General features: G+C 42.7%; 1 protein-coding gene across 1 annotated transcript in view; it reads left to right on the plus strand.

Annotated features, from left to right (window-relative positions):
- The window catches only part of LOC109320785 (cytosolic phospholipase A2 epsilon-like), a 52,386-nt gene that overhangs the window by 19,369 nt on the left and 6,325 nt on the right, over window positions 1-26,692 (plus strand). The window contains exons 6-19 of the mRNA XM_019551041.1: window positions 3,174-3,214; window positions 3,698-3,740; window positions 4,567-4,630; window positions 6,646-6,809; window positions 6,962-7,054; window positions 8,642-8,679; window positions 10,477-10,612; window positions 13,015-13,151; window positions 13,848-14,070; window positions 15,368-15,482; window positions 16,205-16,342; window positions 19,621-19,728; window positions 21,962-22,150; window positions 24,409-24,575. Coding sequence (XP_019406586.1) covers window positions 3,174-3,214; window positions 3,698-3,740; window positions 4,567-4,630; window positions 6,646-6,809; window positions 6,962-7,054; window positions 8,642-8,679; window positions 10,477-10,612; window positions 13,015-13,151; window positions 13,848-14,070; window positions 15,368-15,482; window positions 16,205-16,342; window positions 19,621-19,728; window positions 21,962-22,150; window positions 24,409-24,575 — 1,656 coding nt within the window. The remainder of the gene's footprint in view (window positions 1-3,173; window positions 3,215-3,697; window positions 3,741-4,566; window positions 4,631-6,645; window positions 6,810-6,961; window positions 7,055-8,641; window positions 8,680-10,476; window positions 10,613-13,014; window positions 13,152-13,847; window positions 14,071-15,367; window positions 15,483-16,204; window positions 16,343-19,620; window positions 19,729-21,961; window positions 22,151-24,408; window positions 24,576-26,692) is intronic.

A 26,692-nucleotide genomic window follows, 5' to 3' on the forward strand; every position in this document is an offset into this window, starting at 1 on the left:
CTTGTATTTGGTTAAAACTAAAGGACACTGGCTGATTTCTGATGGTCCTGTCCTCTCCTGTCTGTTTTGTAATGTTGTACAGAGATGCCAGGATTAGCTCTGAATTAAATAGCTTGGGTACCAGAACGAGGATAGTTACATTAGTTTAACATTGGGCACAGACCGAAGTTAAGTTTGTTGTGCGATTGGTCCCCTGAAAGTGCTCTACTGCTATGCTGTGACTCATGTGGGTAGCTGCAGAGCACATCAAGAGTGGCTGATTGTGTGACAAACTAACACTCATTTGATAAGGAATCAGATGAAGGTGCCCCACTTTGGAGCACCTTAGGGCATTTCTGTTCCTTTGGGTCCATCTGTGGCATGATCGGGTCTGATATAGTCCAGCCCTGCCCCGGTGCTGTCTGCAAGAAGGGCCCACTTACAGCACAGAGAACCAATTTTGTGGGCATTTTACAGTGGCCTCATCCCTTGGTGCTGATTGGTAGAGAGGACCCAGTGGGGGAAGGAGGGAGGTGGGGGGCGGGGCGCGGCTGCCTTGCCATTTGTGCTGTTCCTTCTCTCGGTGCTGGCTAGCAGAGATGCCCTGGCGGGCGAAGGAGTGGTGAGGGGGTAGCTGCTGTCTTGTCTCTTGCCCTTCATGCTGCCCTGCCAACTGGTGCCTACCCTCCCAGTAGCAAGGGCTGCTGGATTCCACTGGGGAGAAAGCATTTTATTTTTATTATTATTATTTTTTTCTGTTGATTTCACAGATCTTGCAGTTTGTGCAAAATTGTGAATTAAATAGGTCCCGAGTTATTACACAATACCTAAAGTTGCAAGTTAAAAAAACAAAGTTGCCACATAGATAATCAAGGGTTTGGGCAACTGAGGATATTCTGCATGTGCTGTTCTGGAGAACTTTAATAATAGGCAATGTCTCAAGCTCCAGCTGTGATAATTGGTTGCAGATATTTGTCCATTTCCATGTGTTTAAACAGCTTACCTTAAAAGAAGGGCTGCATGATGGGAAAAGAGTGACGTGTTGGGGGTTAGGAAAACCTAGTTATTCCTTGTTGTGACACTGACTCACGGCTAAAGCCAAATCCTCATATTGCTTTTTATCTGTTTTCCTGTCGCTAACACTGAGCGAGGAATAGTCTACCTCATAGATTCATATAAGTAAAAAAAAAAAATTCTGTTTGTGCATGCACTAAGATGCTAAGATGATGGGCATGTCAGAAGAGCAGAAGAATAGACACACATTACAGGTCAGGTTCTGACACTTGATGGAGTCTTTCTGCTCATTTTTCCTAAGGTTGCCTCTGTCAGACATGATCATTATTAAATTTGAATACTCAGAAGTTCTCTGTCACAAATTGTTGCCACTGACCCATTTATTATGTGGTAGAGACTCTCAGGGGGAAGGGAGGGAAAGAACTGTATATTATGGTCTTCAAAACTAATTTTCAAATGTGGCATCTAAAGTACCCCAGTCCTGGAATATTGAAACAAGCAGCTAGCCAAAAAAGGTCATTATTTAACACCTTTAGCATAGTGATTCTTTTTTACTTGAAAATGCTTTATGGATTTAGGCACATACATTTTCAGGTTAGGCCTAGTGTTTCTTAGACTTGTCATGAAGGCTAAACTCTGGTGTACAGTTGGAATAAAAAGAAAGTTGATAAAAAAAAGTTAGTCTGTTAGTTTCTCTGGTCTGAGACCTGCAGACCTGCTTATGGCAACTAATTCATAGTTTTACTTTATGTTTAAAATGAGTAGCATAGCTAGTGCTAGAGGCAAGTGAGAAGAGCATTTTCCCTGGCACTAAGTTAGGAAGGGTGCCAGGATTCCCCTCCTCTCCCACATATTCTGGCAGCAGGAGCAGCCCCACAGTTTATCCATGCTGGGAACTCCAAAACAGTCCCAGGCTGCTGGCATTGCTGCTGCTTTCAGAGCAATGGCTAGGGTTGGCAGAGGAGGTGGGGTTGGCAGAGGAGGTGGCAGGAGCAGCTCATCTGGGAACGGTTTAGTAATTCCATGCATGGGTAAATTCGGCTTGTTATACTTCTGTTAAAAAATATACAGATTTCCATTTGATGAAAACTGTGCTAACACAAGATAGTTACATTAACACTGTATTCCATCCTGCTCATTATTCCATTCCAGTGACCAAGCCCTTGTTTTGGAAAACTGTCTTCTTCCCCATCCTGGTCCTTCATTCCCTCCTGTTAGTTTTATTTAGGTTACTTTCTAAAATTTTGCTGTAGAGCATTCCATGCACCACCACCTTCAGCTGAGCTTTTTTTGGCAGAATGCCTACTGCAAAGAAACTTTTTTGCTCCTTTTCAAAATACTCCCCTGCTCCATCAAAGATCTGTTCTTCTTCAAGCTCCCCGTTTAGTCAGCTGTTGTAGGAAAAGGTCCTATTGTGGCAACATCTCACCACTTAAACATTCCTCCAACATAATTTGCATTGCCCATTGTAACCTGTAAGACTGTGTTCTTCTTAAACAGCACGTAAGTGCCAATCACAAGGAGTGATTTCCAACTTTTGAGTCTTGTACAAATGAATTTTCAAAGGATGCATTCCCCTTTTCCTCCCAGTTGCAGCCTGTTGGTAAAACTGGTACTCCTCAGCGTAGCTCATGCACATAGGAACAGCCTGTACTATGCTAGTGCTTATGCTTTTCTCCCACACAGATCTAGTGAAGCCTGGAGAAAGCCAAAGGTTATAGGTCCCATGTTGCAAACCTTTCAGAGAATTTTTGTTTGTCACTTCTGACATCCAGTTGACAAGTTTATTAGGGCCAGATACAAACATTATACTTTTACTAGTATAGGTAATCAGAATCTGGTCTATATCCATAACAGAACAGAAGTTTGGCGCACACAGACTGGTTTAAAAATGGGAGAACTCAGTTTAAGATTTGCACCCCCTCCCCCCCCCCCAAGAGTGATTGTGTGTTCTGTTCACTACCAATCTAAACTGTTCCTCTTATAGAAAACTGTGTAACTTAGATTTATTCCGCCTTGGGCTTTTTGAATGTCTGTACCTAGTCTAGATTTATATTTCTGCAATAGAATGAACACTTCTAAATAGTGCCAGTCTGGAAAAAGAGTCAATTAACAGGGCTGTCTCTAAGAGAGATGGTTTTTTGCATGATTTTGTTAATTTCCTGATTTTTCATTCTCAGACCCAGGAAGAGCTGGAGGTGGAATTTGCACTGGAAAATATGTAAGCAAAAATAAAATGTTATATAATCTGTCATTGCAAGAGGCTGTTTGGTGAGATGGAACCAGTGATACAGAAGGGCCCTGTATGGCTGCTACATCCTTAGATTCTCCCCACTCCTCTCCCCCTAATGACTCCTTTTTCCAATTAATTCAGTTTGGAATGCTATACATAACTGATTTTGAGGTGAATGTGACTATTTGTTTTATAATTCAGTCGAAGGAGAGACAAGAAAGGTAAACAAAGACCAAATTGATTAAAGGAGTTGAGAATGTGAGGTTACTTTGGAGACGGACTGAGCATGAGAAGATGGATGCAGAGGCAGGTAGTATCACAAGACCAAAGTGAAGGAAAGGAGTGGCTAGAAAGACTGATGTAGAAAGATTGGGAGAAAAGTGAGCAAGACAAAAATCCAGCAAAAATGTACCTGTGCTTCTGTAAATCATTTTTGAAATACCAATATGTCTCTTTCATTTTGTTTTTCAGTCCAGCTGTTCCTGAAAACACTGTTACTAATGGAGTATTAGTGGTAACTTGTATTTTATGCTAATCTCTGCATTACATATCAATACTCATGGTTCAAGTAGAATTAGAGCGGGAGTGAATGACCCCATATGCAGAACTCTTAACCGCTTTTTTCTGTTGAGTTGCATGCTGAAATCAGAAGTTTTGAACTTCTTGACAGTCCGCAGACCCACACAATTTTCATGTTGTGAAAGCCTTGGGCTGGAAATGATGCGAGATTACCTGAACCCTCCATTTTTCTGACATGCTTGTTGATCAAAGGAAAGGAAAGGAAGTAACACATGAGAGCAATTATGTCACATTATTTCAGTGTCTCTTTTTGGGGATGCTGTAATAAGAATATTAAAGCTGAAAGCACTTTCACATCCCCTCCAAAATTCTGTATTGTTGAATAATGACAATTAATGAAACACAGTGATGAGCTTCAGTTCCCAATCTAGTCGCCTTTTAATATGGCATAGCCCTCAACCTGTTACCTAAGGACCACATAACAATTACTGGTGTCCTACAGTGTCACTTTTTGGCAAGACAAGTTTAAAGTATGTTTCACAGAGGGAAGAAAATAGCTGTATAACATAGCACTATAATTAAACTATATGGACCAGGTCCTCAGCCTGTAAATCGCCTCCATTGGTTGTAACCATGCTTCCTTGATTTACACGTTCTGAGAATCAGTCCCAACAACTTTATTAGTGTTGATAGGGCCTTAGACACCACAAGTGCTGAGCTTGTTCCCTCTACAACAGATAGCAAGAGAGTAGGACAGTGTACTTGAATTCATTTCTGTAGCATTCTCTGCCATTGACTCTTCTCCTGACCATCTCTTACAGTCTCGAGAAGTTTGCTGTCTAGAAGTACAGGTGGATGAAGGAAAAAAGGAGACTGATCATAGAAGTAAGACTTTAATAAGTAGTTATAACTGTATGACTGAAATTGGAAAAGTGGTAGATAGTGTCTCCACGTACTGGAAGAAGAAGGTATTCTACTGCTCATGGTCCTGTAAAAAGACCATACTGACAAAAGATGTCTGTTCTGTCCACTGGTAAAGGAGAATCTTGTATACCTTTCTGCAAGTGCCATTAGCAGCTAAAAGCTAGGCCGATTTCAGGAGAGAAAAGATCAGATGATTTTAATAGATCAGATGATTTTAATAGCTCAGATACATCACTGTATCACTGTCTGTCTGCTGTGTTGCAAACAGCCAAAGATGATTTCACCCAGCTGAATCTGCCCTCATTTCATTGTTCTGAATCAGGATACCGCATCCCATCCTTTCCTGTCTGGTAGCCTTCTCTCTGTTTCTCTGAACACCTTGTTGTGGTGTCCCCAGACAGGTAGCTGTAGTCTTCCTGGCTATCCTCTAAGAAACTGCCCACCAGAAGAAATTACTACTGTAAATGAAATAGATTCGTGGTGAATCAAGTACATGTGGGCTTATTTATTTGCTTTGTGCAAAACTTACCATTATCAATCTGACTGCAACCTAGACTAACTCCAACCTGATATATCTGGCCATTCATGAATTAACTGAAGGAGACCACGTGTCAGTGCAGTATCTTCTCGCAGTGATCATTTGAGCTTGGAAAAATCTTAACTCCTGTATTAAAAACTCCTAGAGCACATCCAGATGAGCATGGACCTTTGTTTTCCCAGGGACAAGTAGCAGTAGCACACCTTGTGTGGGAAATGCCTGGGGAATGCCTATGCTGGCCCCAGGGGAATGCCTATGCTGGCCCCAGCAGACTTACTTGGGGTCCTCCCAGGGCTGCAGCCATGGCAGGAAGCTTGGCTGGCAACCAGAGTGTGGCTCTGACTAGCCAGGCTCTGGTTTGGGGTGGCATGAGCTGGTGCCGTGTGTGCCACCCTGGTTTTTTTCAGCATGGATTTTTTTGACCCCAGGATCTTCCGGGGTCAATTCCCCCCCTACCCATGCTGCAAGGTAGCAGTGTGGGGGATGCCTGCATGTGTGGTGTGTGGCACCACAGATGGGTCTCTGGCATCACATACTACACGTTCATGCTCTTCTGAATGTGGCCTTAGTGTCCAGCTGAATTCATGTCATCCTGATAAACCTAATGAAAGCTGCTTTGGAATCATTCAATGAATTTCAGTTTCTAGTTTGTAGGTACCTCAGCTCACAGACTGAATGACTAGGACATCTAATGACCAATTTACATTGCACCAAATTATAAAAGATTACAGTTATGAAACAGTCTCATTCCTTCCCAATAAATTAATTCTAGGTGGTGCTAGAATTTCACCTTAATTAACCCATCATTATGTTAGCATTCTTTCTAGATATATATGTCCATTTAAATGCAGCCATTCTTCATCACCATTTAATGTTAAGGGGCCATTTAAATGGATACAACAGAACAACAGTCAATCAATCAAATCGATCAAACAATAATTTGGGGAGGTATTTGTACTTTATCCTTTTGTTTAAAAAAGAACCCAAACCAGTTCCAATTCTAGATTCACTCAAAGGTGACTTCTGTATTTTTATTTAATTTTTTGGGGGACATCTCAAGTGATCTTGTGAGAATCCTGAATGGATAGTATTTTTATGGTGGGGGGGTGAGGGGCAGGGGAGCAGGGTGAGACTCCTTCGTTATGGTCCAATTTTTATGTAGCTCAAGGAAAGCCATTTTGAAACACGGAGTTTTCATCTAAACACGATCCAGTGTTATTCCAGAGAAGCACAATAAAAACAAAAAGTAAAAGTAGGGAGAAATAAATATTGAAAGTTAAATCTTGGCCCCATGGAAGTCAAAACTATTGGCTGCCATATCTGTCATTGACTTCTGTAGGGCTAAGATTTCACTTAGAGCATTTTTAATTGCTTGTGTAAAGGCTTTTCTGGGAAGGTATTGTTAACATTCCCTGCATGCTTTGTTTCTTTTTTTTAGAGAGAGATTTCACATTCACAGTGGAAGGATCCTATGAAGGAACGAAGAAAGTTTCATTAGACTCTAGAGGCCCTCCTCTTCTAGACGCTGCCATGTTCCACTATGTAAAGCACAGTCAATCGAAACTGGATATTACACTGCCAAAGAACAGATTTTCCTGTGGTGTAGGTCACTGATAACATATAGTTAAAACAGCTAAAATAACTGTAGGAAGCATCATAAAAGTGTCTTCACATGGTATTTTGGTAGCAATGGGATTCTAAATAACTTTCTTCTCATGAAAATCTTTTATTCATATATGTATAAATGTATTTAGTATAGGACAGATGAAAGGGAAATGGATATAAAAGGTCCCCTGACTGTGCATCTGAATTCACTTAACCTGGGAGAGAAAGTAACGGTAGTGCAGGTGAGTACCAGCTGCCAGCCTTTTGGAATAACTAATGAACAATATGTACACAGTTTCTAGATATGTTGTTAATAATATTATTAAAGAAGACAATAACTATATTCTTATGGATCATAAGAAAATAGGGCTGGAAGGAACCTCACAAGGTCATTGATTCCAGCCCCCCATTTCAAGGAAGGATCATCCCTGACTAAATCATCCGGGACAAGTGTTTGTCTAACTTCCTCTTAAACTTCCAAGGATGGTGATTTCACGATTTCTTTAGGTAGCCTGTTCTAATGTTTGACCACCTTCACAGTCAGGAATTTCGTCCTAATCTCCAACCTAAATTTCCCCTGCTGCAGTTTGAGGCCATTGCTCCTAGTCCTGTCCCCTACAGTCACAGATAAAAGCCCATCTCCATCCTCTCTGTAATTGTCCTTCAGGTATTTGAAGACTGTTAAAAATCTTCTCAGTCCTTTCTTCTTCAGACTAAATAACCCTAGGTTTTTTCAGCCTTTCCTCATAAATCTTGCCTCCCATGCCCCTAATCATTTTTATTGCTTTGTGTTGAATTCCTTCCAAACTGTCCACATCCTTTTTGAAGTGTGGGGTCCCAAACTGGACATAATACTCCAGGTGAGACCTCACTAGTGCTGAGTAGAGTGGAGGAATCACTTCACTTGTTTTGCATGAGATGCTCCTGTTAATACAACCTAGTATGTTGGCTTTTTTTTTGCAACAAGAACACACTGTTGGCTTATATCCAGTTCATGGTCTACTGTAGCCCCCAGGTCTTTCTGTGCAGTACTTCAATCTAGGCACTCTTTCCCCAGTCTGGATGGAGCAAGTGACTGAGAATATTCTTCTGTAAATCATGTAGTAATGTTGAAACCAGATTTATCACTTAAGGTGCATTACATTTTTTACTAGTGGAATCAAAGCCACTGATAAAAAACTAGGTATACAAGGGCTCAAGTGTTTTTACTGGACCAGAAATGGTGGGTCTCGTAGGAACTTCTTCCTCATATGATGCTATAGAAGTTGCCTCCAGTAGAGTTTCTACTAGTTGAATGAACACTTGTACACTTACACTATTGGTAGAAGTCTCCATGCTTTCCTCCAGGGTCCCAATGTGGATTGCTTTAGTCCCCACTCCCTCCAGGGAGACAGGCTGTGACTAGGGTTGCACTTTACTGCTGTAGCCTGAGACATAGCAAACCCATGATAGCTGAGGAGCTAGGAAAGCCCAGTCCTTCTTCACAGTCCCAGGGCCATGAAGCTGTGCCAACCCAGTTAGGCAGGGGAAATCCACCTACCAGCAACCCCTGACTCATGAACCATCCCCACTCCCATGAACCTGGACCCAGACCCCTGCATGGGCACAAGGAATGTGTGTGCGCACATGTGTGTATGTGTACCTGTGCATGTGTACATGCATGTATGTGTATGTGAGGGATCCTGTAGGGATTGTATATAAAGGAGAGGGAGAGGGAGACCTTTCAGGGATACTGTGTGGGTGTGAGACTGTGTTGCTGGGGCCATTCTATGCAAAACTCCACTTCAAATGGTAATTACACTTCTGATATTTTAATTCTTGATTCTCAGAACAAAACATATGGGGTTTATGTGAAAGCAGAAGAGTGGTAAGTCTTTTACTTATTTCCAAGTATTATGTTGACCCTGTTCTATATAATCCTAATCTGTTTTTTAGAAGAATATGCTAATGTTTTAGCTTTTTGCCATCACTTCAAAACCAAGCAAGCTTTAAATTGCCTCGGTCAAAAATTGAAATACACTACAGGGCTAACAAATGATTAGCACAAATTTTACTAAATTATTTACTCAGATCATATGGGCCATGGCCATACAGCCCCCAGGGCAATCCTGAGAAGCTTGGCCCGCCAACTTACTAGAAGTGCCAAAGCCTGCAATGCAGTCATTGTAGATGGTTTAGAGCAGCACTAAATACACATTCTAGCACCACATTCATGTTTTTGGAGAACCTGAGAGTGCAGTCAGGCCTGCTCTATACTGTTTACACCACCTAATTTACAGGTTTGACTATACACAGAGAAGGCCTGAGGGGGTAGGGTAGGGCTCCCAGGTTTGCCCTGCAGGGCTAGGGAAAGAAATTACACATAAACCGGTGTAAGTGATCAGAAACTGGTTCAAATCTGTAAAACAATAGAAGTTAAGTGCATATAAACTGCTTTCAAAATGGCCAAAACCAATTTAAGATAAACTTGGATGGATGTAGCATCAGATGTAAACGACATAGGTTAAATCAGTCTATTGAGCTTCTGTTCCAGATCCCCTCCAGATTCAAGTTGTTTAGTCCAGCCAAGTAGGGTGGCATGCTCTAGTGCTCCCCAGCTTCTGGCCTGGGTCACTGCAGGCATGTGGCTGCATTTCTGGAATCAAAAGTGAATGTCCATTCACTTGCTTATCAGTTCAATCTACACAGCTTAGGTTAACCTGCAAAGATTGAACTGACTCAGCCTCAGGGTTTTGACTGTCTGTACTTAGACCAGGTGGTATAGATATGGCTATAGACAGCAATGGGTGACTAGCTTGAAACAATAGCTTTATACAAAGTATGGACAAACTGTTCTTAACAGGAGGGTCTAACTTTTTAAATGAGGAAGTTGGTAGAAGCCCAGCTGTGAGTGTTTAGCTGGCAGTTAAGAGCCCGAGCAGAGAAAGAGCAAAGGGCTTGAGCTGGGAGAAGGAGGCAGGAAGCAGACTGAACCCAGAGGGGCTCACTTCTAGGAACGGTCAGGACTAAAGGGCCCTCTCCTGCTGCCTGGAGAAAGGCTAAAGATTTGCTTTACTCATTTGTTTGTTTGGACCACGGATTACTGTTTTGTGTTCCAAAGACTGGCTGAGGGGGCTCCCAATGGAGCAAAACCAGACAACAAGGCTGCAAGCACAAGGCCACTTATAAACTATGGTTTTGACTGTCTGAAAGACTATTAAGGGGACAAAGCCTGCCTGCATGACAGCAGGTTTAACATTCCCTCCCCTCAGAAAACATCCCATATACCCGATCAGTTCACCATTTTGTATGTGACCCCTGCAGTAGAAAGGGTAATTTGTAATCTGAAACTTTTATGTCCATTGTCCTACACAGCATGGGGGCAATGTAACTCTTTCATATTACAAGAGCTGAGAATTGGACCTACTGTAATTTTGATAATTGTGTGAAATATTTTAGGCCATGTTACCAGTGTAATGTCTAATCATGAGGGTGGAAGTATAGGACTCTGAGATATTCTCACACCTTCTGTACCTATATCTTTTGTCTTACACAGGAGAGGGGGAATTGCTTTTCTGTTAACCTGATTCTTTTTTTTTTTTTTTTGAGTTTGTTCAATATCTGCTCTGAAGAGCTGAAATTGATTGTGATTAATATATGCTGTTTGTTCTGGCCTGTGCACTAGTCACAAAGACCTGGATGTGCGCTTGGGGTTTGACCTGTGTGCAGAGGAACAGGATTTCATTTGTAAAAGGAAGAAAGTGGTTGCTGCTGCTTTGAAAAAGGTTCTGCAACTTGAGGAAGATCTGCAGGATGATGAGGTATGAAGGGCAGTATCCTCGGTGTGTCGTATACTCCAAGTGACTGGCAGATTGAGCATTAAATGAAGTGTGGGGGTGGTGGTATGTTTTTTGTGACAGAATTTATGCCTTTCTAGAACTTTCTGGATAAAATGTATGGGAGAGATTCTCTATTGCCCCAAGATTTGATTGGTATGGTGGGTGGGAGGAAAGCCATCAGGAAATTGGTGATGACTCTTTGATTCTCTGTTATCTCCACTGTAGCTCTGGTATAGGCTACAGCACTTGGTGCTAACTGGCAACTGTCTTCAAAAAATCAGTCTGCCATTTTTACATCCATAATGGAGTTGTGGCATAAATATACTTGTTATGATCTCATTCACTAGGGAGCCACTTGCCTTGGTACTTCCTGAAGTCTCTAAGCTTAGGAAGGCTAATGGTGAGAATTGCTGATGCAATACAAATTAGAGCTAGGAGGTACAGTTGTCCCTACAGTAAAGATGGAAAAGTATTTCTTTTGAAAACAGAGCAAAAGGATACAAGTGAAAAGTTGGTAGAGAGACCAGTTGCCTTCTCCATTTCCTAAAAACCTCTTTTTCTCCATACAGACATATTTTTCATGTTGGCAGAGGGTATAAGACATTTCTTTCCCATCATGTGAAATTATGGGAAACAATTAACTACATGAACTATGTTAATATGTGAGTGGTGCTATACTTTCTTCCCTTTCTGTCAGAGGCAGGCTACTGGGTTAGCTGAACCAACGATCTGTTTTAGACTTGCAATTCCTGTATTTTTTTCACCTTCAAGTGATGCATTATTAATTTATCAAGAAAATCCCTAACCAATGAGGGAACCAACTATATATTATTAAAGCCCCCAAAGAATACTCTGCAAAGACACCAATTTTGTGCAGCTGTGACAATGTGAGCCTAAAATGGACCAGATGCAATATTTCCAGTAAAGATAGGAAAATGTTAATGGTATTGTAGACAGCACAGCTGAGACCTCATTTAGAATAATGTGTACCATTCTGGTCATCTATATTCAAATATGATGAACTCAAGCTGGAAGAGCTGTAATTAAAGATCAGTGATGGAATGTGCAGGGAAGTCACAGTGTTCTGCCACGGGTTTATCTGTCTGTTGTACAGGCAACGGCATCACTATAAACAGGTGGTGGTGTATGTGACATTGGTAGAGGTGCAGGTAAATGAACCTTGGATGTTATAATCATGTATTTGATCCAGTGATGATGTGGTCTGTGTTGATGAGGGGGCACAGCAGGCACCTGGGTCCAGACCAAGGTCTGTGGCCTCATTGAGAATAGGAGTTGGGTAGTTTGCTACTAAAGAGACTCTGTTGAGATTGGGGGGCTGCATGTAAGCCAGAACAGGTTTGTCCCCCTTGAGATGGTCATCATTTTCTAGGAGGGGTTGGATGTCATTAATAATGACCATTTCTACAATGGGCAGATAGGGTGATCCCTATTTGTAAGAATGAATGAAAACCAATCTGGCTTCAATACCAGAAAGACAGGAAAAACTGGTGGCAGGACACTAACCTCCCTGGACACTCCATTGCTGACCTCAAAGTGGCTGTTCTTAGGTGACAAAACTTTAAAAAATGAACTTGAATTGGAAATTGTGGAACAAGAAATAATCGACAGACTGCATTGTGTTAAATATGGTCTAAACCAAGACTATGGATTATTACCCATTACTTGGACTATGTTTTATAAACCCAGTGTCCCTCAATGGGTTAACTGTTTTGTTTTTCTCTCTCCTACTCAACTTGCCTCTCTCAGCAGTGCCCCTTCTTTTTCCTCCCCTTTCTCCTACCCTTTATATTCTAATCACTGCTTTCTATTTAGCAGCTCTGCTTCCTGCAGTCATTTCACAGCATCTGATGTAGTAAGAATTCTGCTTACAAAAGCTAATGCTATAAGTCTCTGATTGTTTAGTCTATAAAGATTCAAATCTATCTGGCCTTGTGTTTTCTATAAATACATCAGAGTGAATATCAAAGAAGGAAAAGAGCTATTTAAGCTTAAATGGTCACGCTGGTGTGCCCTCGACTCTGCAGATGTTACTGTATAGTCATTTAGTTACTTGCCTTAGCAAGTACTAAGTGACTGTGCAGTAACCAGGTTTACTGTGCAGTCCTCACAGTGCACAGGTCATTTCCAACCGTACTGCGCAGTAGCAGTGGCATTACGGTTCATGCCCACTGATGTTATGTCACCGTAAAGATGAGCTATGTTGCCGTAGCTTGTTGCTGTGGGAACGTAGCGACTTGTGTAAGCTTGTCCACTGAAGAGATTCAGTATTACTGTGTATGAACATGTTATCAGTTCTGTCCTCTGTTTTAAATGTTTATATATAATTGCTTTTAACCAATTCTCTGCCTTGGTGTGTTAAACAGGTACCAGTGGTGGCAATCATGACAACAGCAGGTGGAGTGCGATCCATGACAGCTATGTTTGGAAGCCTTTTGGCTCTTCAGAAGTTGGATATCTTAGACTGTATTTCATATATTGCTGGTTTATCTGGTACAACGTGGTAAGGAGAACATGATCGGAGTTTTAATTTGTTTTTGATGTATGTTGCTGCTGCAGAGTGGTCATTTTACCTTTCCTAGGCCTCTTACACAGCTTTATACTGATTAGAACTCTGACTTTTAAATTTTGCTTCCCTACGATCCAGTCTCTATGGCTTTCTTTACGTGTTCTCCAGGGATGGGAGTGCTTTAATAAGAGAAGCTCTGAGAGCCGCTCTAATTAAAATGCACACAGCATCTTGTGTATGCATCATTCTGCACTTCAAAATGGCAGTGGGGGCACTTTAACTAAAGCTTATTTGATCTACCCAGCTCCTCAGTGGGGCTTTTTGATACTTTTAGCTAAAGCTTATTCAATCAACTATTAGATAAAAGCAGCAAAAAAGGGCTGCTAAAGTGCCCGATCTTTACAAATGTTGAGCAAGCCAGGTTGAAGTAACACGCTGCCTCTTCTGTGCATGCACAGGGCTAGCCTCCTTCCCTCCCACAAACCCCCCCCATATACCAGCAAAAACGTAAGTCAGCACCTATGTGTATCAGCCAAAGGCAGCCAAGTTGTGGAGTTCTGATATGGAATAACAGAGAGTCTCTGACAGTGACGAGCATGTTTTACATTGAACACGGGCAAAAGAAAAATCACTGATGTTCATGAAGTTCAAATGTTGAACTTTGGTGCTTTTCTTATTTTCTTTCTTCAGGACCATGACAAGATTATACGAAGATGCATTTTGGTCACAGAAGGATCTGGAGGGGCCAATCAATGATGCTCGGAAGCATGTGATGCAAAGTAAGCTGGGCTGTTTCTCTTTGGATCGCCTGAAATACTATGAAAAGGAGCTGTGCCAGCGACAAAAAGAGGGTCACAAAACAACTTTTACAGATCTGTGGGGACTCCTCATTGAATCCATGTTTCGTAGTGAGGTACTGTATGCACAGTTCTCTTTGCAGGCAGTGGCTGACAGTATATAAATAAAACTATGGATTAAATTACATTCAAGGGTAAATATTAGGGATGCGCAAAGCTTCGGTCACTGATTTGATTCGGAGGAGATTCAGCCCAATTCGGCAGCCAAATCTCTGAATCCAAATTGAATCAGGAAACCCATTAATCTCTCCAAATTGAATCAGAAGCCTCCAAATCGATTTGGAGAGATTGAACGATTCAGTCATAGGCACAGGTTTATATGTTTTTTCTATGTACCTCAAGGTATGGGTGTGGCTCGTGAATGCCGAGATGATGGGGGGGATGGGGCATCCTGCAGAAGCACGGTGGGGGGTCCCCTGCATGCTTGGCGGCAGACGTGGAAGTGGACCAGGAGTACTTCCAGTCCACTTCCGGGTCCCCTGCAGAGCGCACAGGGGAGCTCCACCCCCTAGCTCAGCAACTGGTGCCTCCTGGGTCTGGGGGAGCACCCATGGCCAATCGCCAATTTTACTACTTTGATTTTACTACTTTTGTCCAAATGACCATTGTAACAACAAATGGGAGTGTGATGCTCCAGGTTTAGCATAATGTAGGCACAAGCATTATTTTGTATACCTGAATAAAAATTGTATTTAAGATGGATTCAATGCAGACTATGAACTTTTTCTCTTAATTGCCTATGCCATGTTGTTGTTGTTGAAAGAAAAAAAAAGCAGTCATCAAAGGCAGTATTTTTGCCAGTTTTGGAAAGTCACAGACAAGTTGACAGATGGGTATATCTAGAGGGGATGCAGTAGCATGGTTGCACTCCCCTTTAGCTGTGCCACATGTACAGAGCTCTCAGAGCTCACTGGCATGTCAGCAGAGCTCCTGCTGGGAGCTGCACATGTTCTGTGAGTTCTGTTAGTTCACGGGCAGTTGGCACAATATCTGTCTCAAGTGTCTGCTTTCAAGTACTGCCGCTCCTCATTCTTCCCCTCCTTCCACTCCTTCCCTCAATTCAGCAGCATGGAAAAAGGGGAAGAGCAGCAGGGAGTGATGCTGAGCCCTTGCTTCCACACAGCTCCAGAGTCCAGAGGATGGTTGCATGTTGCTGTTTGCTGGGAGGAGAGAAAAGCAAGGAGCAGCAGTACTCCAGAACTCTCTTCATTGTGCATATGCCACATGGCTGAAGGGGTGTTGGCATGGCCCCTGTCACTGCATAGGAGTTGGCCTAATAGTTCAAGAGTAGATACAGTAGTAAATGCCGGTGTTGATTCTATGTTGTTAATTCATTATTTTTTTCATAATCAGGAAAATCCTCACAAACTCTCAGACCAGCGACAGGCCATTAATCAGGGTCAGAACCCCCTACCGGTCTACGTGGCCCTCAATGTCAAGGACAACTTTAGCACCCTAGATTTTAAAGGTAATAGTCCTTTTAGAGTCATATTAGAATTTATAAAATTAGAAGTATTCTCTTTAGCGATAGGTGGAAGCTGAACTAGATAGGAATTACTGAAAAGATTATCTCAATGTTATCGGCTCTTTGTCTGCCTCTCTATACTTCTGAGGTCTGGGTAGGATCAAAAATAAGCATCAAAATACTATGAGCAAAGCACTTTTCATGGCATTGTCTGGCGTGACTGGAGGCATAAATTACCGAGATGAACCTGTTCTCATATTTCCAGCTACAATTTGCACACCCAAGATGTCCCAATAAGATTTGGCAAAGCATTCACACTTTTTGAATGATAATCCATAGTTAATTTGGTGTTTTTGAATTCCATCCATCACAGAGCTGATGCTTTTTTGTGACTATCCCAGATTAAATCTTGGGTTCCATTTCACTTGAAGAACTATGTACTCTCCTGGGTTTAGGCAAACATCAACTGTCAAAGACTTTAAGTCTTCTTTTTTTTTTCCAGTGATGGAAGAATCTTTGTCTCCATACTCCTCAGTCTCTCATACAATGCACTGAAGGGAAGAGTGTCACTGCAAAATGTGATCGTTTGTAATAGATAGATAATCACCAAGAAACTGATGTTAAAATCCTTATTGCATTTCTAACTCCAACATCTCTTAAGTTATTCTTTTCATGTAGGCACAGGGGAGTATGATAAGTCTTTTGTTTTGTGGTTCTGTTTGCAGAATGGGTGGAATTCACTCCCTATGAGGTGGGATTCCCAAAATATGGAGCCTTTATTCATACAGAAGATTTTGGTAGCGAGTTCTTCATGGGTCATTTGATGAAGAAAATTCCAGAATCCCGGATCTGCTTTATGGAAGGTGATTTATAATCCCAGAAAAATTTCAAGCTATTAAAGAGGCAGTTGGCTGTAAAGAATGGAGATTGTTAACCATTGTCTGTAGCTACATCTACATGAGATGCTGACTGTGCAGTAGTTCGTTGCTACTGTGCTGTAAGGTTGCATGGCAAGAAGTGTGATGTGATGCTACTGTGCAATAGTACCAAGCTACTGCTCACAGTCAGCATCACCTAAAAGCTGTTTGAAGCTATTGTGCAGTAGAGGAGTGTGACATAGGCCCTATTTGATTCAGGTTCAGCCCGAATCAGGGACAGTGATTCGATTAGTTGGTTTGGATCACTCTCCCTGATTCGATTCAGCCGAATCTGAAGATTTGATGCGGATTTAGAGAATCAGTGATTCAGACATAGACATAGCTTTAAAATTTTTTTCTATATACCTTGAGGTAGCAGGTACGGCTTGTGAACGCTGTGATGCTGAGGTGCATGGAGTGTCCCACAGAAGTGATGGCGACCCTTCTGTGTGCTCGACAGTGGGCCTAGAAGTGGACTGGAAGTATTTCTGGTCCACTTCCGGGTCTGCCGGGGAGTGTGCTGGGCCCTCCCTGCACCTCTCTGGCTCAGCGATCGGCTGTGGGGGGACCCCAGGTCCCCCCCCCCAGACTCAGGAGGCACCAGTCACTGAGCTGGAGGGGGGCAGCAGCGCATTCCCCAGTGGACCTGGAAGTGGACAGAAAGGCTTCTGGTTCAGTTCCAGGTCTGCTGCTGAGTATGCTAGGGAGCCCCCCGTGCTCCTGTGGGACACTCCATCCACCCCAGCATCTCAGCATTCATGAGCCCCTGTGTAACAGGAGTGCCACTTTCGGAGCTTCTCCGGATGCGCGGCTTCGTCCTCCTGCAATGGGCCAATCGCCCGCCCACTCTCACCTGCCATGACTTGATCTTACCTATAATTGATGGTTGATTGGAATTAGCGGGAGGCTGCCCATTTTTGTGCGCCCCGATGGCAGGGGGCGCTGCCTGTGGCTCCTTTTCCTCCCCTGCACCGCAGCCCAAGCCTCGCAGATGGTGCCTGTATGATCTAACTTGTGCCATGTTATTATGTCTCAGCCCTTCGTTTGTCCTTGGGGCTCCTCGCAGCCCCTTCTCACTCTTGGGGCACTCGCCGTCCCTCCTCACTCTTGGGGCTCCTCACTGCCCCCTAACTCCGGGCTCCTTGCTGCCCCCTAGCTCCAGAGCTGGGCCAATGTGCCCTGCCCCTTCCTGGGGTTTCTCTCTGTGCAGCCGCCCAGCAGGGCTGGGGTCAATACCCCTCAACACCGTGCCACACCGGCGCAAACAGCTATGCCTACCCGGCACTGCTCACTGTGCCCCACAGGGCACCCCCAGATTACTGGGGTGCTCCCGTGAGGCCTCCTCTTACCCCTACAGCCTCACCCGGTCCTCTGGTACCATACAAACAAACACAAACCATAAGCCAACTGGCTATAACCCAAAACACAAAACCCCGAGTCCCAACATAGCAGCTTGACCATTCGGGTCAGGGTATACATCTCACCCTACCAGAGAGAGGGAGAGCGCGAGCGCACATCAACCCCCAGCAAGAGCCCAGGGCTATTCCGGCCATCAGAGTTCTCCCCTTTGTTCTGGCTGAGTTCCTCCTCCCTTGGCAGCCAGAGGGGAACTTCCATACTAGCCTTCTGCTTGGGCTTAAGAAGGGCTAAGCTCCACCCCTTCCTGTCCCTAGGTTTCCCCAGTTGCTAGGGCAACCAGCACCTGCACAGACCTGATGACTGGCAGCTGCGCTTCCCTCTTCCCAACACTAGGGGTCTCTCCTGAGCCACTTCTGCTCCCAGTCGCAGAGTGCCTGAGAGCCCTGTGACACCCTGCTACCTAGAGGTATGTAGAAAGAACATTTAAAGCTGTGTTTATGTCCGAATCGCTGAATTTTTCCGAATCTCTCCAAATCAATTCGGAGAGATTAAAGGGTCCTTTGATTCGATTTGGAGTTGGAGATTTGGCCACTGAATCGGGCCATATCTCTGCTGAAATGAATCATGGACCAAAGCTTCTCACAGCCCTACTGTGCAGTAGCTCCAGTTACTGTGCAGGCATTTAGTACTTGTCTATACAAGTACGCACAAGCACAGTAACAACTGCACAGTCAGCATCTCATGTAGATGCAGCCCGTGTGTCTTACAGTTCCAGTGCAGTCTTATCTGCCAGAAAATGTAAAAAATGCCATGTCTGAATCAGCAGTAGGTGTCCTAGTTCTTAATCTTTCTAACGGGTTTAAATAGATTTTTAACCACGATAAATAAATGTAGCTTTGAATGTAATCTCATAAACATCAGCAAAGCTAAATACTACAGTATTTGTTTTGAGGGAATACACTATATTGAGTTTTTTCCCCTAAAACAAGAGATCTCATTCTCTTCTCCACATTTTATTTGGTCAAGCTTAACTACATTCAGTTGAATCATTCCTGATTCAGAAATGCATATAACTTTATTTTCCTTAGTAATTAGCACCTTTTATATACGCAATATGATGAAACTCTCTGAGGAGTTAAATAATAAAATTAAATAATAATGAAGGGGGAATTAAGAAAGTCTTGGCAAAACAGCAGTGGAAGAGTACTGTCAGTGAAGAAAGATAAGAATGAGAGTGGCAGTGTGGATGGAGGACACTCTCACTGTGATAGACAGTATGAATTACAATGTGTTTTCAAACTTCAAAAAGTACAACAGATCAACTAGCTCAATCTCTCACTGAGAAAACTAGCTATGAGTGTTTGCAGCATTAGTCTCTTATTCTTGTGCTCTCATAGGAACCTTGTCTTCCTCACACTTGCTTCCATGACAGTTCATTGTCATCTCCTGTGTCATCATGTTTGCATTAAACTGTAAGGGCCAGATTTCAAAGGTTCTTAAAGATGCAGATAGATTGAATGGGATTTCCAAAAACATGCACATATTGTTTTCACTGAAATGAGATGTACTTTTGGAAATCTAGTCCCAGGATACTGTTGGCAGGAATTTACTTTATAAATGGTTATATAGTGTTGAGTATAGGCATGGTGCTGTAAAGACTTTAAGACTCCCTCCACCCCCTGACAAATTTGGAAACTCTGGAATTAGATGAACCAAAAATTAGACTGAAATTAAACAAGCTCAAAGTTAAGAATACAAGGTATAGTGTTAATTTTTACATATGTCACAGGAGATATCTGAATGAATTCCTGCAGTTGCATTTTAAAAATCTAAATACTATTTTCTGTCTAATTTCTATTTTTCAGGCATGTGGAGTAATATATTTTCACAGAGTGTTCTGGATGCCTTGTACTTCTCAGGTTGTTCAGAGGATTTTTGGCATCGGTGGACCCGAAACAAAATGCATGTTATTGGTAAGATATTGTTTTAGCTTTCCTTTTGGTTTCTTTAACAATTACCCCACAACCCATCTGACATGGAAAACCCCCAGTTTTGAAGGATTTGGGTTTTATGCCCTTTCTATGGCTGAGGAATGCTCAGATTCTGGGCATGAGGGCTGCAGAAAAATCAATATTGTGCATTGCTGTGTAGTCTCAGGAGGCAGTCTCCTGAGGATAAATACAGATATTATGCTTATTGAACTTTGAGCACTCAGAAAGTGCTTTACAACCATAACAAAACACATGTTCATGGCACATAAAGCACTTTAGAAATGGCTGCTCATGCTCCAAATTAACCCTGGATGGACATGGTATCAGACTACAGCACTTTAAGTTAAAGTGCTTTACCGAATGTCTGTACCACATCCATTACAAGTAGGTTGCATTCCCTGGCATGCCAGGGACCCTTTCCTGGGCAGCCCACTAGCCTTGGCCAGTGCTTGTCTGTTCCTGATGATGAGTACTGGCTCAGCCCTGCCTTTGGGCTGTCACAGGGAGGAGGCAGAAAAGGCTCTCTCCTCCCTGTGTGGCCAGGTGTGAGGAGGGGAATAGAGCCCTCCTTGCCAGGACCTCCCCCCCAGCTTGCTGGTTGGGGTTTTGGAGGGGTGGGCTGGGTGTACATGGCAGGGGGACTCTCTTCCCCTCTGCCCCAGTGTCCAGACAACAGCAACCAGCAGCTACAGCATGGGACTGTCCATTCAGCTTTTTGCTCTGCTGGGAACTGGGGCGGGGGGGGGAAGGGAGCCACCCCCTGCCATGAGGAGTCTCCCAGTACCTTCCTGGCTGGGGTCTAGGGAGGAGCCAGGCTAGGTACACGGAGCAGGAAAGCTTCCTTCTCCTACCCCGGCCCCAGTTCTCAGTGTACCAGAAAGTTAGCTGGGCAGCTCTGCTGCAGCTGTTGGCTGCAGCTGTCAAGAGGCTTAGGGGAGGGGCGGAAGGAGCCCCCCTGCAGCATGGACCTGCCCCTCCGAGACCCCAGTCAGAAAGATGTTTGGAGGCCTTAGGGCAGGGAAGGACAATGTTCTCCATCCTCTCTCCCACCCCAGCCATTGCTGATGCAGGCAGGCTCTGAGCTGAGAGCCCCCACCCACCCACACACCAAACTGTGAGCATCTGTTATGTTTGCTCCTGCTCCAACTTATAGCACTTTCAGTAAAGTGTGGTAGAGCACTTCCGCCAGGGCCTTCTTGAACTTCTGCATTTAGCATGAGATGTTCATGATGTGTTGTCACTGCGGATTCTCCTCAACTGAAAGAGAGTTGCCAGGAGTCCTTTTGAGAGAAGACAAAGCTGCCTCTCTCAAGAGACCATCCTCCATTCTACATCTAATAATCTGTGGCTTCCTTCTGAGTGAGGATTAAGAGTCTTTTGCTTTTCATTTGAACTTGGGGTTGCTGGTGTCTCACTTTACTTACCGGCTATTGATACTGTATCTTCTTGCATACAGCACGTCCCCAAATAAAACATATACCTTGTTTTTGGAAGGCAGAATGTAGAAAAAGATTTTTTTTTCACAGTTGTGGCTGACTGACACAGAATAAGTCCTTGTGGGAACATAGGGTGCCCAGGAAGTGTGGCATTAGAAAGTTCCTGATGCCATCTCTCACCTAGACTGTCTTCTGGGATGTCAAACTTCCTGGGCACTCTCTCTGTTTGCAGAAGGACAAGGGCAATAGCAAGACTGTTAATTCTTTACTGTAAATAGTTCTTTATATGACTTCCTGTAAATAAAGTGTTATTTCCGTATCCAAGTCTCACCAAGATACTACCAGCAGCTCACTCGCTGCTTCAGGCACAAGCTACAAGGTAAAGCCAATAGCTAGGGCTGTGAGAGAGGCAACATAAGACTTTCTTGGGAGCTGTGAGCCATGCACAGTGCCTCCAGACTTACTTTTCCCTTAGAGAACAGAAAAACTCCTCAGCTTAAAATATGTACTCTGATTTTAGGGGGCTGATATTAGAGAAAGGGTGCATGTTGTATGGGAGAAAATATAATCATTTTGTAGCTGCCTTCCTTATGGGATTTATTGAAGTGGGTTGTTTTCACTAGTAAGCATCTATTTTAAAAATTATGTGCTAAGGTGCCCAAAAGCTCTCTGAATATGAAAACGCACAAGGAGATGAACTCTTCACTGTTATTGGTACTGTGGGCAAATATTTTCAAAAATGAATTTAAACACACAGTCTCTATTTGTTTCTTCCTCAGAGGAGTGGCCTGTTCTACCTACAAGACCAGGTGATAAAACTTGCCTATTCTTCCCCAGAAGCTGCCTTTCTGAGGCTCTTCGAGACATCATAACACACCGTCCGGTGCTTCCACATTATCACAATTTCTTAAAGGGTTTGCAGATGCATGATAGATACTTGGAGAAAGACAGGTTTTGCATGTGGAAAGGTAATGGTGCTCAATTCTGGTAGCATCTTTTGAGGTGGCTTGTGGTCTGGTATTTAGATCTTTGGGGATGAACAAATCAGTTTTATTATTTAAACATAAATCATTTTCTCAGTTGAAGTTAATTCTGAGCAAATTATTTTAAGCTAGAAGTTACTTGTCTGAAAGTCATTAATGAAATCTGTTTGGTGCAACCTGCTTGTTTCTTGGAAAAACCACAGCAGATTTAATGTAGCTCTATTTTTTCTGAATAAATGGGCAGGCCAAAAGTATAGCCTGTTTCACTTCAGGGCTGGCCTTGTAGATCAAGAGTATTTGCTTTGAATTAGCTTAAGTCTTTGTTAACCAGCCGTGCCAAACATGTTTTGCGGGCTGGATCCAAGCCTTGGAGCAGGGTCAGTTCAGGTCTTGGACTTTTCTTTTGGCTTTGGTTGCAGTGTTGGGGCTTCATGTGGTGGCAGCCCACATCCTTGCCAGAGCCAGGATTTAGGCAGTCATCAGAATTGGAAGCCCTGCTGTCATGGCCCATGCCAGGGATCTTCCTGTGGTGGTATAAGCCTTCTGCCTAGGGTGCTGCTGGGGCTGCCTGGATGAGAGCCAGGGTGAGGCCCAGGGGCATGTGACAGCGGGGGACACAGCCTTCCCACCAATTTGAGTTTGACACATCTGATTTAAAATAATTGAAGTAGGCCTAGTTTAAATCAAAATAAGTGTGTCTACACAGCTCTGCGCATCAGCTGAACAAAAACAGTTTAAAATGAAACTTTTCATCTATTTCTGTATGTAGCCCCAAGGCTTCTAGTTCAGTGAAGGTTTTTCCCTGAAGTCAAGGCTGAACTCTAGTGGGTAGAATGATGTATCAAAGGCTGAACAAAAAGTAGAGGATTAATTATTTTTCTTCTCATTTTACTTTCCCTTGATAGCAATAGATCTGCTCCTACCATAATTCAGTTATGGTGAAAATTGTGGGCAGAATCCTATTTCACTTTATGCCCCCAAGTGGAAGCTACTCAGCTGTGTAGCTGCTGTTTCTGGTACTAAATGCAGTTTATGATCCTGTTGCATGTACAATGTGGACATGAATGTGTTCATATGGTTACTGAGCATACACAGTAGGCTGTGCAGTGGCAGTTTTGTGGCTCCATACGCATGTACCTGGGCAAGCACAAGTCCCAAAATTGTACAGGGGGAAAAAACTCATCCCTAATGGGTGTTAGATGCCAGAGGAGGACGAGGAGGAGGAGGGAGCACTTCCTGGTTTTATCCTAGCAATTAAGGGTACTTTTGCATGTGCTCTGGGGGTGGAGGGAGCAGCTTTAATTAAAGCACCACAGCAACTTGTGTATTGGTGTCCCTTCATGTCAAAATGATGGCAGGGGTGCTTGAACTAAAGTTCATTCGACCAGCTTTAATTCAACCACCCCTGCTGCTATTTAGAAGTGTGGAGACGCTGATACACAAGGCGCAGGAGGCTGCTGGAGCCCACTAATTACTATGTGTCAGAGCAGTGTATAGGAGCAGACACCCTACGGCACCCTAGGGTACTACTAGCAATCACAGGTTCCTGGACCCTTATTCTGGAGAGGAGCTTTGAATCTATATCTTTCCAACTTCCCAGCAGATGGTTCTAACCACCACGCCACAACTTAGGCATTATCAAGTCTCTTCTCTAGACATCAAAAGATGTGGGGCCAGGAAGAAGAGAAGAGCACAAACTAGATGGTGGGTGGCTCAGTGAGATGGCTGTTGCTCTGGCAAGGAAAGAACTCGGGATTCTAGCTTGGTCCCTTGCTCCCAGTGGGACAGAAAATCTCTGTCCATTTTATCCAATGGACACTAAGTGCAAGGTGTAGTTATGGCTTGGCTGGAGTCAGAGATAGATAATGCCTTACCTGTGACCTGTTGATTGGACCACTGTGCTGGGAAAAATAACAGTCTAGGTGAAGGGGATGGGGGCTAGCAATGGCATCTCCCAATTCCTGGGTGAGGGCTTTATTTGTCTATTGAGCTAATTGGGCACTTTTTTGTTGGTGTGCAATTTTGGAACTTGCACTCAGATGTGCACGTATAAAGTCATGTACCTTCCTAGCCAGAACCCAGCCTGTTGAACATACTCAGTGGCTGTGTGGGTGTCTGCAGGTCTGTACTGCAAGTGGAATAGGATTGCAAACTGTACATACATGCTAAAAATGGCAGTTGTGCAGCTGGAAAGTACATTTGGATGTGTAAAGTGAAATAAGATTCTGATATTTTTTTTTCAGACACTGTGTTAGATTCTTCCCCGAATGAACTGAATGAAAGAGCAGATTACCTGGAGCTGACAGACACTGCTTTCTTCATCAATACTAGCTGCCCACCACTTCTAAGGCCAGAGAGGACAGTGGATGTCATTCTTCACTTAAACTACAGTGGGGGACTGCAGACATTGGTGAGAGGATTTAAGATGTCCTAGTAAAGTAATGGCTGTTTATCTCTAAATCTTGCATTAAATGATTAGATATTCACTTCTAGACTTTAGAGCAGCAAAATGTTTCCAGGAGCTGAGAAAAGATCAACTCTTTTGATCTTCCAGTATAGAAATGGGCATGAAATCTGGTTTCAGAAGCTTAATCCTATGCTTAATTAAATTAAGTACCATACCAGTGATGGTGTGTCATCTTAAGAGGAACTCTGCATTTGCAGTAGAAATCTAATCACTTTCTGAAAAAAAATGTAAGTTGATGGGGCTTGCTTTCAGAATGGTGCATCCAGGAGCAGCAGTTAGGGAATGTAGACAAATCCTGAGAAATCTCAACTAATCTGGATTGCTTATTTCAGTGTCTGACACCTCACAAAACTGTAATAGGTTTCCTTGAAATGAAGGTAGATGCTTCATTTGACTGTTCAAGTGTTTCATTTGGCATTTAAGTGTACCTATTTAGAGTGCTTGATGAACACTTGAAAGGGGGGATAGGTTTAATTTCATTCAGTTCAGTGTTTGCTCAGAAAAACCCAAGATGCCCTATCACACAGATTAAAAAAAAAGGTATGTTTTCATATATTCATAGATTAATAATGGATAATAGCAATCAGTTTATTGATTTCCACTGTAACACAGGCTGTAATTAACTCCTATTTGACCTAGAACATGTATTTAAAAATATCTTATCCTCTTCATACATCCAAGGGTCAAATTAGGTCTTTTGGCTGCAGAGTTGTTCTGAGAACACGTGTTCAGCTCACTATAATCCCCATGTTCTAGTCTAGGTCACTGCATCCCCAGGTCTCCCATCTTTTAACAACAGTCTAGCGTATTTGGGCAGGTCTACATGTTGCCCTTTGTCACCATAGCAATGTCCTACATCACTGTACAATGCAGTACGGCGACCTAGCAATCACATGAGTCTACACATGACTGGCAGCTACTTCACCGTAGTGATGCGCTCCCCCATTTTAGCATGCTGCTATGGTGAAGTAGTGGCAAAAACTAACCAAGTACCATGTGCATGCTGCAGTATGGGTGGTTATTCCTCTTGGAAGTACTAAAGCACAACACAGTAACAAGGTTGCCCTAAGGGAGCATGTAAATGTGCCCTTTGTTTCTGTATATATGACTCTACATTTGGCAGTATCAAACTACTTACCTGAAAGCAATTTACCAAATGATCTTATGAACTTTCCTCTCCAATATGTATCACTCCCTTGATTATTATCATTTGCAGACTTTATTGATAGTAATTGTATGGTTCCTATTAGATTATAGGTAAAAACGTTGTATAGTATAGGGCCAAGAACCAGTCACTATTGAGGTCTAGCTAGTCTTACCCACTTAATAATAATCCTCTGTTTCTAATTACACTTTGAGGTCCATCAGGTAGTAATCATTTTATTCATTTAATATGTACCATATTGATTTTTATATTATTTTTTGGTTTCTTAATATATTGGGCGTTTCAAGTAAAACAGCTTAAAAAGTCTATTATATCAACTCTATTAACTTTAAAAACGTTATAATTTTATAAAAATCAAATTGATTTCCAGAAACTTATTTTTGTAAACTCATGTTGAATGGCATTAATTATATTGTGATTCTTTTATTTTTTATTGAGTGGCATGCCAGATATTTTATTGTTTTGCTAATGACTAATGGCAGGCTGACATGCTTAAATGATCTGATTCATTCTGTTAATCCTTTAAAAATTTTGGTACAATGCCAACTTTCTTCCAGTTCTCTGGAGCTTCCGCTGTGTTCAAAAGTTACTGAAAATCAACTTAAATGTCCAGAGAGCCATGTCTCAGCCATCTCTCTTAATGCAAATTATCCTAACTACTGATTTTAAGATGTCTTAATTTTGTAGCTACTGTTTAAAATGCTTCTGAACTATTATAGGAATGGAATGTGTTTCTCATCATAATATTTTATTAATATTACATTCTGCCTTCCACAAATACAAGGGCGAGATTTATTAAGTACTTCAATCTTTCTCTGTAGAATTACTGACAATTCCAATTTGTGAAAGGAACACTGGACCAGATTCTCTTCTTTGTTTTGGCCCCTTTATACCA

The sequence above is a fragment of the Crocodylus porosus genome, unplaced genomic scaffold (assembly GCF_001723895.1).
Source record: "Crocodylus porosus isolate Cpor-Errol unplaced genomic scaffold, CroPor_comp1, whole genome shotgun sequence".
NCBI lineage: Eukaryota > Metazoa > Chordata > Crocodylia > Crocodylidae > Crocodylus > Crocodylus porosus.